At 35.9% G+C, this 11,252-nt stretch overlaps 3 protein-coding genes across 4 annotated transcripts in view; 2 read left to right on the top strand and 1 right to left on the bottom strand.

Annotated features, from left to right (window-relative positions):
- The first annotated feature begins 1,824 nt into the window (after nucleotides 1–1,824).
- On the top strand, nucleotides 1,825–5,076 carry LOC100119012 (vesicular integral-membrane protein VIP36). The gene is made up of 7 exons (XM_008207818.4): nucleotides 1,825–2,173; nucleotides 2,550–2,665; nucleotides 3,180–3,377; nucleotides 3,456–3,618; nucleotides 3,787–3,953; nucleotides 4,025–4,088; nucleotides 4,164–5,076. The coding sequence occupies exons 1-7, from the start codon at nucleotides 2,053–2,055 to the stop codon at nucleotides 4,313–4,315; spliced, it is 981 nt and encodes a 326-aa protein (XP_008206040.1). The 5' UTR covers nucleotides 1,825–2,052; the 3' UTR covers nucleotides 4,316–5,076.
- On the bottom strand, nucleotides 5,074–10,907 carry LOC100118973 (wolframin). 2 transcript variants are annotated; one of them, XM_001602783.6, is made up of 7 exons: nucleotides 10,418–10,907; nucleotides 9,388–9,492; nucleotides 9,101–9,317; nucleotides 8,792–9,024; nucleotides 7,500–8,713; nucleotides 7,056–7,411; nucleotides 5,074–6,974 (listed from the first exon to the last, which is right to left on the bottom strand). In XM_001602783.6, the coding sequence occupies exons 1-7, from the start codon at nucleotides 10,476–10,478 to the stop codon at nucleotides 6,527–6,529; spliced, it is 2,634 nt and encodes an 877-aa protein (XP_001602833.2). In that variant the 5' UTR covers nucleotides 10,479–10,907; the 3' UTR covers nucleotides 5,074–6,526. The 2 variants fall into 2 exon arrangements, with proteins under 2 accessions (XP_001602833.2, XP_031786995.1); XM_031931135.1 differs by lacking the exon at nucleotides 10,418–10,907 and adding an exon at nucleotides 10,210–10,316 and having other exon boundaries at nucleotides 5,077–6,974.
- LOC100117462 (inositol polyphosphate-5-phosphatase A) overlaps nucleotides 10,412–11,252 on the top strand; it is a 44,440-nt gene continuing 43,599 nt past the window's right edge. Inside the window, exon 1 of the mRNA XM_032600983.1 lies at nucleotides 10,412–10,514. The gene's annotated coding sequence lies outside the window, so the exon portion shown is untranslated. The remainder of the gene's footprint in view (nucleotides 10,515–11,252) is intronic.

The following is an 11,252-nucleotide window of genomic DNA, read 5'->3' on the forward strand; positions in this document are numbered from 1 at the left end:
TTGTATTAAGTGAATTGTAAATTATTATGTACTGAATGTTATGTGTATGTGCCGAACGTTCTCAAGATTTTTTTGCACTATTTTAAAGTGTTGTGTATAATAGCATATTTTTTTATTTAGTATGTCTCTACATTAAACACCATATTTTATACAATAATCAATAGTCATTAGTGTCTCCCTTCCCAAAACCTATTTCAAAGCAATGCCTTCTTCATTGAAGTTCTTTATTAAAAATTATTACATACATATGTACTTATAGCTTTTAAACCGTTTTAGTTTTGCATTACAGAATTTTTAAATAATGAGCGCGAAGCTTTTCTACGGGCATGCGCACTTTGACCGAAAAAAAAGTTGAAAAAACCCTCGAAGTTGCTGTTCCTGACCAACTCAATAAATATTTATTTCGATATAATCAATGACGATTTGCTATAAAATACGAAATCACGTAATGAAATTCAAATGTCTTGATCAACAATGAGAAATTTAACAATTAAAAAGTTCATATTCGATTAAATACTACAAAAAAAAGAGAGAACAGTCACCGTCTTCTGACGTCAAATTCCCGCATCGCTGACCAGTATTACCAACGAATATAGACTTCATATAGAAGAACGGTTCGTATAGCGGCGAGGGGACGGAAAGCGATAGTTCGGTACGCTCCGCGAGATGGCGGCAGCCATCAATTTCTATCGTGCTGTCTCTCTCACTCTCACGGCGCCATTCAAATTTTAAGCTTGCAGTCGTCAAGTCAGCCGAATGTCAATCTCCTTGCTACATGAATGTTATAAAATTAAATAATAGCAGCGTAGATGTAAATAATAAATAAATATTATATGTGACGCACTATGAAAATTGTAATAGTGTATAATAGTTTAATTATTACGTGATACTTAAAATTTAATTTTCGCTACAGTGTGCGTAAAAACAATAAATCGGGATACTTGCTCTTAGTTAATATTAGTTTGTTTATAATTAAAAACAGCCATCAAAATAAAAACAATCAAACTAATATTATTCGATGGAAACCAATCGGGAAGGTGGCTAAGTTTTCTTCCATCAGGAAAAGGATAGGATAAAAGGAAAGCATAGGTGTAGGAATGGCGATGATGATACACATAAATTATTTACATTTCATGCAACTATCGATCAACACTCATGCAACTGCTGTTAATGAAGGTATTTACAAATATTTAATTAATTAAAGAAAAGAAAAGAATATGAAAAATCAAAACAAACTATGATTTAATTAATGAGTTAAAATATTTATTATGCGCATGCAATTAAATACAAATGATTTTATATTGATGAGTGATTAAAAGTTGTAAACAAAAATAATTTTAAATAAAAAGCAGTGCTTATTCTATTTAAAAAAATTAATACCGTTTATCGACAATTTATAAGAATTCCTCTGTGAACAAAATAAAATATAAAGTATGAAGTAATAATTGGCTGAGACGACACAATAAGCAAATAAGCACTTTGATTATCTTCGAGACATAAAATGGGAAACTGACAGGAGCTGCGTTTTCGCGGTTTTTTCCTAGTCAGAAAAATATGGTTGTCGCAACCAATACTTTTGTAAAACCTCCTTACACACTCATTATTCATTTTCTTGTCATTTATTTACTTTCATTATTGTTAAAAAGTATATTTTACATAATATACTGCATGAATGATGAATCGTCTGCTTGTGCGTGCTCATATGCGCGCCAAGCTGTAGGAAACTCATAGGTGGCGCCGCCGAGCGGTTGGGTAACAGAACTAACGGCCTGTTACCCAAGCTTTCGTCCCCCCATTTTAACCCAGAACCGTTCTTCTATAGGAAGTCTATATTCGTTGGTATTACCGAACGCCCCGAAATTTTTTAATTCCTCATCGAACACGTCAGAGGCCACTCCGGCGAATAATCGCAGAATAGCATTATCGGTGCGTGGTATGCGTCGCGGCGCCGCCAGACTCCAGAGTAGTTCGTTCATTGCTTGCAGGTAGCTCGGCTTTTCCGCCCCGACTTCTTTCGCGTATAGATTTTTGTTTATAAAAAATTAGACGAGAATGATTAGAAGCGGAAAATGCAGCTGGCTGCTAATGGCCGGGCTCCTCGTCGCCGTCGGCGCCGAGTGGAATACCAACGACTACATGAAACGAGAACATTCGCTAATCCGACCATATCAAGGTACGCCAAGAATCGTTTAGCTTATTTTGGATTTTTTTATGTTTTTCGGGGGTGGATTTTGTAAAAATTGTAGTCTGGGAAGCTGTGGATCGATTGCAAGAAAGGTGGAATGTTGATTTCTTTTCAAAAGATTAGATTATCCGTTCAAGGTTATGCGAGTAATTGGGAGAATTGCGATAACTATTTTGACGCGTCATCATTTTTGAATAACATGACTTACAAATTAATTATTCGCGACATGTTGGGGTTTGATGTGACTTTTACGAGTCAATGGTTTGTTTAGTCACCGATGGGCTTGTGCAAAGATGCATTCCATTGGCTCAAGTTAGGTTTTTTTAATATTTTTACTTTTAATTGTTCATTGGTGATGTTGCAGGATCCGGAATGACAATACCCTACTGGGATTTCATGGGAAGTACAATGGTTACTAATAATTACATAAGATTAACGCCTGATGCTCAGAGTCAACAGGGTGCTATTTGGAATACAGTGGTGAGTACTTTTTTTCTCAATATAATGTTTTTATTATTATCCTTATGCAATTTTGAATATATTGCAAAGTATCTTATAACAGTATTTTAATTATGCATTTTATGAACATGTTCCTATTGATAAACTTATATGTACTACCTGTGTATGTACCCCAAAATTTTGTCTTAACTCAACCTCTTTTCATGTTGAGAAATATCCCACTATCACAAAATTCAATCGATAACAACCTGATAAGCTGTTTCAAAATAATTTGACTTGCCTGTTGTATGCTTTTTTTTATTTAATTTAGAATTTCTTGAATAACATGAGAAGTAACAAAAAAATTTACCTCAAGGTAAAATAAATTCGATGATCATAAATGACTCATAAATTTTAATGGTCACAAGTTTCAAAGTACAGTTATTGCTGTGCTCAGAATACTAAAAACTTCCTGCACATTTACAAGAAGTTGCACGTTATACAGTATATTAATATATTTTTATAAGAAAATTAAAAAAAAATAAATTATCCTCAGCCATGCAATGTAAGGAATTGGGAATTACAAGTACATTTCAAAGTCCACGGCAAAGGCAGAGACTTATTTGGTGATGGTCTAGCTATTTGGTACTCTAAAGAAAGAATGCAGCCAGGTCCTGTATTTGGAAGCAAAGATTACTTTAATGGTTTGGCTGTGATACTTGACACTTACAGTAATCACAATGGACCCCATAATGTAAGTGCATTTAACTAAGAAAGTTTCAATACATTTCGAAAATTAATTTTGATATCTTATGGGATTATTTATTGTTAGCATCAACATCCGTACATCTCAGCTATGATAAACAATGGTTCTCTTCATTACGATCATGACCGTGATGGCACTCATACCCAACTTGCAGGCTGTGAAGCTAAATTCAGAAATTTGGAACATGATACACACATTACAATAAGATACGAAAGGGACACATTGACAGGTACTGATCTCGCAAATTTAAATCCAATTTGTATCAACAAAATAATAAATTATTTAAAATAGTGTTGATATAAAGTTATCTTTTATCGAATCTCAACTTTACTGTTTATAGCACATATTATGGATTCCTAATTGATATTCTATTAAAACAAATTTTATTCTATTTTAGTCTCTACTAATATTGCAAACAAAGGTGCTTGGAAAGAATGCTTCTCTGTAAAAGAAATCAAACTGCCAACTGGATACTACTTTGGTATAACTGCCACAACAGGAGATCTGTCTGATAATCATGAAATCTTATCTGTAAGATTGTTTGAATTGGATCTACCAGATGATGTAAGTATAGGATTTGACAAGCATGCATTACGGAACTATGAGTGGTAATTAATTAATTAATTTTTTTATAGCCCAAAGATCAAGAAGACAGATCAAAGATTATTCCATCCGCGGCATACTTTGAATCTCCAAGAGGTACGTTATCATTTTTTATTAGAATAATTTTTTACCCATGTTATACAAGATTATTAGCAATTTTTCTCCCCATAGATCATGTTGAGGATCCAAAACCATCATCCCTGAGTGGTGTGAAAATTTTCCTACTGATGCTTGTCGGTGCTTTAGCGCTCATTGCTTGTGTTGTGATTGGAATAATGTTCTATCAAAAACACCAGGAAAATAGCAGAAAGCGGTTCTACTAAAGTTACTTGTGCCTCAGTGAGTTTTTTAAATACTGAGAGACATTCCTTATACTTGGAAATAGATGCATTATAAAAATACCAATTTTATATTGGTCTCTGGAAGAAAGGCGCCGACAAGTTGTGAACTAGTTTTTGAAGTAAATAAGTTAATCTGTGTGCCAGTGCATGTAAAGAAATGTTTGTGGTTTTAGTGATTTAAAATTTTAGCCCTAAGTTAATCTATACAAGTTTTGCAATTACGTCTTTTAATTTATATCGCAAGGGATAATGCGCGAATGATAATTATCAACGTAATATTTACGTTTTTATATATACTTTTAATCGGGAATCCATTACTTGATTGGACATTCGTTTTTTAATCTGTAAGCAATTTTTGTTTTAACAATTGTGCATTGAAACGTAAATGGACTTGAAATCAGCAATACTCAAGTAGAGATGCTCATTTGCTCAGCATATACAATTGTAAATGCAACAGATGCTTTCCTACTTTCAATTGCTTGGAACGTCAATGGGAAATGAAAAAGACTAACAAACTAGATTATATATTTGTATATAAATAAACGATACAATAATGTCTATAGCAAGTAATCTTAAGATAACTTCCTGCTGTGACATTACTGATTTTATACGGAAAGCATGAATGTTCAATAAAACAAATAGTCATATGTAATAAAGAATCACTGTTTTGAGATAAAATTACGACGTTATTGCTATCTTTTCAAATTGTTGCCAAATGAAATAAATATATACCAACAAGTGAATACAATATTTTTATTTATTTATATTTAAAAAGAATTAAATAGAAGATAAAAGACATTAATAAACCACTTGATAAATAGTATGGAAACATAATTATTGATACATAATATCAATATTTTTTCACCTTAATACAATTGCGCAACTAAATTGCTCCATTAAGCTAAAAAAAACCTGTACAGAAATTTTAATATCGGTGGCCTACTTAAAAGAAGCAATGATTTTTGTTATTAAAAAAAATTTCAAGTATTTTCATAACAGTTCAATAAAGTACAAGGCACATCCATTTTTATAATCCAACAAATTGTATACAATTAATTTTGGGCAACGTATCATTTTATATTTTTATACCATAAACTACACAACTTTATTTTAAACAATTCGACATCAATAAAGATGAAGATTAATACATTATAGTTTGTACGTAATACTAAATTTTAGGCACAATTAAAATGATATAATTTGATATATTCTTGAAAAAGAAGAAGCAACTGCTTTCTTTACTTGCTACTCATACATTTTGTTAAATGCCTAAGAGGATTTTAAGTTTTGACACAAGTAATAATCACTACTTATAGACCCCTAGAGTGAACAAGAATAATTATTATTTATAGGATGGAAGTAACGATTTATAGATTAACGATTAGTAAATGAAGTCTTCATAATATAAATCACTATTACTTACATTTATTATTTAACGTAATAAAAAAATATTTTAATCCTTTATCTTTACATTTTTATGGCTGTAAAGCCTCTAGAGGATATATTTATATATGCGATTATTAAAATTTAAGGATGGCTCCTAGAAAATACATTTATACCATGCTTTGAACGAAGTCTCAACTTATCTACAGACTCAAGATATGATGTACGATTCATTCAACTAAACAGATGCATTCTTTCATATACTTAAAAATACAGCTGCAAGTGTTTTCGTAAATACCTGAGTCGAAGGTAACGCAAAATAGGTGATCATTTGTATTCTAAACACCATTTAGTAGATTTTATCAAGCTAACTTACATATTCTCTAGTTAGTTGAACCTTACTCATCAATACTATTTTTCACTGGTGACACTGGTAATACATTAAAATCAAGAATCATTAACAATAAAATTATCAATGCCTCTTAATATTTAAAAAAGATAAAAAAAGAATTGAATAATTTCATGTGAAAATACTGAATACTTATACAACTGAAGCATTAACAAATACACAAAATTATTAATTTCATTTTGGTGAAGGCGTTGATTGAAAAGAACACTAACATAAAAAAGTTTTAAAAATCAATTTCTTATCGTCATGTTCTTTCTAAAGGTAGTAAAAAAATCCATTTCGCAAAATATATCATTAGCAAATGATCATACTTTACATTGGCAACGCTTGTGACCTCTGAAGATTAACTAAATTACTTTAGAAAAATGTGATCATACCATCCTTTAAAGAGTTGTAAAGCTCTACTTAAAAATTACGATGGGATTAAGAAGGAAATTCAGGACAGTCTTGCCACCTAGATAAACAGCTTTGGCGACATCGTGCAAACCTATTCCAAGCCTCTGTCTCTTGTACGACTTGAGGTCTATTGTATGGCAAACGTGACAACCTACCTCATCGAGTATGACATGGGGCAAAGTGCCTCCCAAAAGTGATTCACTCTCGAATCCTACATTGGACAACGTTCCACTGAACCAGATTTTGTCTCCTGGATAGATACTTAAACTGAAGTTGGAAAAAGACCTGTCACCCATTAAGACAACTTGAGCTGCGCTACCCCAAATACCGTTTTTCATCTTCACGGCTATCTCGAATTCGTACCAGTTCCAAGCCGACAGGTGACACTTGCTTTTCTTCCTGCGCACATTCAGGTAAGCCTTGCAATTGAGCTTGCGAAGCTCGTTGGTATGTCTGAAAAATTAAATAAGTTATTGTTTAATATAAGAATCTTTTAATAATCAATTTAGATTATGACAGAAAAGTATGACTCACTTGTCACAATCATCTACATGAGGTTCACCAAATGCACAACGCAGAGGATTAGCGATTAAATCGGGCAAGTAATCCAAAGCAAGCGCCAGATTATTTTTCACAGATTTGACGCGAGTGTTGGTGACGTATCCTTCCCAGGAGATAGAGACACCTTCGAGTTGAGCACACTGCACCTGAATCTGAGCCTTGGATGAAGACTCTTCCCAGGCAGGCTGATGACAGTAGTTTTGATACTGTTCCCAACTGAGTTCGGACGGCATCTCGAAAGGACTGGATTCAATACCCGATGAATGGTCTTTATAGCCGGTTATCATTGGCCAGGTGAGAAATGCGCCAGCAGTAAATCCAAGGATTAGCTATAATGGGAACAATATTGAGTAAATTTTGGTTTCAAAATCCAAATCTTTTATTGAGAAATTTATACCGTTTTGATATTAAACTTACTTGAACACATGTAATAAGCCAGTTGAGTCTTCTAGTAGCCCTGGTTTTCCTTAGATACCATGAAGCCAGGAACGGCATACCACCAAGAACGGTCGTAATGCCGATCCTCATGAACAAATCGCTCTCAGACATATACTTTGCAGTAGCAACAATCGGCAATACGATTGAAGCCAATCCAACGATGGGCAAAAACAACACCATGCCAACAAGTGCTAAAGCTCCTCTGATCAGTCCGTACCACGTAGCGCTTTGCGAGCTCAATACAGCAAGTTGCCACCAGCTGAGAGTGACGCAGTGTGGGATCAAAGTCTTGTAGGTACCTCGCCAGTTGTCCCTAGCAGCCATCTTCAGGAAGACTGCAGGAATTAGTAGATAGAAAACCAAGCGAAAGTTCAAGCAGAACTCGATGCCATTTCCCACGACGTATGAAGCAAAGGTTGGCACTTTGATGTCAAGGAAACGCCAAGTTTGTGCAACCACGACGTCCATCTCGTAGGGGTACTTGGCCAGGACATTCACGCTGAAGCTGAACAACGCCAGGAAATCCGGGTAGCGCGACGTCGTTTCGCTCCAAACGAAATTCAGTAGAGTGACCAATGTCAGTGCAAATGCTATGACAGTAAACTCCGATTGAGGCGTCCATTGAGTCGCCACTATAGGAAAGAGCATAAGGTTAAGCAGCAAAGCCAAAAAGAAGTGAGCGTAGGGCTTGAGGTTGTTGCGGCAAAACTGGTATTCAGCCTCTTCCGGATTCAAGCTTCCACCCGAATAGCTAAGGAATAAGCGCGACCAAACCCTAAGGTTACTTAGCTCACGCTTCCTCTGCAGAATTTGAAAAGTGGCGATGGTCATCACAACGAAAGACAAGTAATAGAGAGCCAGAGGTACAAACAATACAACACTTTCAGCTCCCAAAAGAGCGTGAAGGAGTATAAGGATCACAGCGTGCAGATGGGTAGTAAAGAAAAATTTGCGGAGGGGTAGACCTCGACGGCCTAGACTTTCGACAAGCCAGATGTAGAGGCGCTTGAGAGAGGCCAGTGGATGGACAAAAGGTCGTTGAAGTAGAGGTACAGCATCCAAGTCCATTTGCGTTGGTTCAACGAGGCACACGACGCGCGAGACAACTGGTAGACAGCCTCGGGCGTAAGATGCCGCGGCAGAAACCAACGCTGCTTCTGTTATTTTTTCTCCTTGTGGTGCTGACCAGTCCGCTGTAAGAAGAAATACTATTATTACATACACTTTTTTCAGTTGTAAAAACGTTTATTGTATTATTATTAGAGTATTACCTTGAGAGACATCTTGAATCCTGTCTTTATCTTTTGATGATTGATCTGGACTTGAATCATCATCCGAAGATAATTCCTGATCACCACTGTCTCCAGTCAAAGATTTTTGCAGATGGTTTGTTCCATTTACATAACGAGTTCTACTTAATTTGTCACTGGTAGAAGGAAACACCAAGTCTCTCATGCACCTTTGTAGCTGCTCAGTTGTTATAAACTCTTCTCCATTGGACAGACTATTAACAAAATGTTGATTACAAAAATGGTTTACAACTGATTGCATTGCATTCTTTAAGTAAAAGCTTTGCATACCTTGTAAACATTTCTCTAGCAGCACGCCTAGCAAGCTTCTCATCTTGAGACATGTCAAGGCAGCTCTTCACATCATAGTAATTGTGTTCAGTAATTCCTCTTCCACTTGCCAAGCACTTATGTAAAATATCTGTAGCTTCCAAATTACCCTGTTCCGATGCTTTGGTCAACCAATATACACCCAGTTTAGCATTCTCCTCTTTATCAACATCCAGTTCTGAAAAGAAGATTTAATTTTCAGTCGAACAGGGTCATTTTATGCATTTTTGTTTATTAATAAATCTTACCACAGCATTCGTCCAAGAGTTGTTTAGCCAAAACAACTTGGGATTCCGGACAACCATCTTCTGCCAGCTGAGAGCGCAGTCTTCTGAGAGAGCCTTTTGGTCCATCTACTCAAAGATTATAAGTTTTTTAATTTCACAAACATATAATCAACCCATGCAGTAACAACTTGTATATTTTATGAGGCATTACTCTACTGATAAGTTCTTATCAGAATAAGTTGATTATTTCTAGTTGCAAACAGTTTTTAAGTACATGGCTCTTTTTTTAGAATAAATAATAATAGGACAACTATAAAAGTAACTAATTACTGAAGAATAAGTAACAACAATTTAAGTCAATAACGTTCAATTCTCTATAACAATGAAAAATTGGCTAAAATAAAAGTGACCAAAAGAACCTGATCAGTATGTCTAAAGAAGCAATGTGTCTTGGTAGCCAAAACAATGACTTAAAGTATTAATACTTGGCATTAGAAGCAGAGTGTGCAATTAGAAACCAGCCAGGCCAATGCCTATATCATTTAGATGCTATTGCAGCAATTATAATACAACCAATACATCCACACAGCTGCTGTGGAGCTATTGGCATTGAAAATAAAAAATAAAACATCCACATTGCAATGTAAATGATAAATAAAAAACACCAATCAAAGTCAAAGAGAGTAAAAAATTATTTGTGCACAACAGATTAAAATCTAACATTTAAAATATAAATATCATGATATATTACAGCAACTTTGCTTTAGCATGACTGATTCCATTCGCATAAAACAAATTTTAAAAAATAAATAAATCGCATCGACATCGATCCGAAGCCCGCACCGAATAAACAAACCCCCGCAACCATGCATCCGCAAAAAACAGCAGCAGCAGCGAATCGATCACACTCGCACCTCCCTCACACATCGACAGTCTCGTCAAAACAAAACTCCCCGGCAAAAAAGAGCCTACATCATTCGATAGTATACACACGCATCAGAACGCGTCGCGCTAAGACAACTCTCAGGAAGAAGAAGAAGAGCCGACTCACCGTGAAGCGTCCACTGTCTCCTGCCGGACTTCCCGGAGCTGAGCGGCACAACGCCGGCCATGTCCTCCGCTGCACGTGCCGGCGATCTTCCTCGTCGGTAAGAGTATTACAGTATTATATCAGAGGCAACTCGGCCGTGAAAAATCTCCCCGCGATCTATATACTCTTGATCTGCCGCGTGCGAGTGTGACGCTATACTCTACCTGCACCGAAGCGTCAAGATTGCGTGGGAAGACGAACCGTTCACTCTTAGCTCTTTCTCTATCCCTCTCTTTCCTTCCTCTTATTCTCGCTTTCGCTGTTGCTCGTCCTATATAACGCGATCACTCGCCGTCTTTGGGTTTGTAGGTTAGCGGGTAGTGCGCATGCGCCGGATGAAAAGCGCGCGCAACGAAAGTGCGAGTTTTTTTTTAGAGCGAATTATTAGCTCCGAGAGTTGGCGTCGGGTGTTTTTTCTTTTTGAGATGCGGCGTAGGCGGTTCTGAGAGTGAGACTGAACTGCGGATGTTTTGTAACGGCTTCGGAGAGTCGAGAGGGACGAGTATGCGGAGATATTATGTATAGTGGACGAGCGTGGGGGATTTGAAAGTTGATTTTTGCGGGAAATCGCAATTGCAGTCGGCGTTGCTATGTTGGGATGTGTGCTTTATGTGAGTTTTATCAAACTAATGTGTGTATGATATTTTTAGTTCCTCGCGTGATTTGAATTATAATTAACATGATAAAATTTGACCGCAGGTATTCTTGGAAAATAGAAGCGCGAAGTTTATCTCATCTAGCATTATCACTAGATATCCTTTTAATCTTATCACGCTAATTTTGGTAAATGATTTTG

The sequence above is a fragment of the Nasonia vitripennis genome, chromosome 5 (genome assembly GCF_009193385.2).
Source record: "Nasonia vitripennis strain AsymCx chromosome 5, Nvit_psr_1.1, whole genome shotgun sequence".
In the NCBI taxonomy this organism is placed as follows: Eukaryota; Metazoa; Arthropoda; class Insecta; order Hymenoptera; family Pteromalidae; genus Nasonia; species Nasonia vitripennis.

Coding starts and splice junctions, on each gene's coding strand:
- LOC100118973 (XM_001602783.6), bottom strand. CDS start 10,478: ATGGCCGGCGTTGTGCCGCTCAGCTCCGGGAAGTCCGGCAGGAGACAG. Junction 9,318..9,387: donor ACTCTTGGACGAATGCTGTG/GTAAGATTTATT, acceptor TCTTCTTTTCAG/AACTGGATGTTGATAAAGAG. Junction 9,025..9,100: donor GCTAGAGAAATGTTTACAAG/GTATGCAAAGCT, acceptor TTTTGTTAATAG/TCTGTCCAATGGAGAAGAGT.
- LOC100119012 (XM_008207818.4), top strand. CDS start 2,053: ATGATTAGAAGCGGAAAATGCAGCTGGCTGCTAATGGCCGGGCTCCTC. Junction 3,378..3,455: donor ATCACAATGGACCCCATAAT/GTAAGTGCATTT, acceptor ATTTATTGTTAG/CATCAACATCCGTACATCTC. Junction 3,619..3,786: donor CGAAAGGGACACATTGACAG/GTACTGATCTCG, acceptor ATTCTATTTTAG/TCTCTACTAATATTGCAAAC.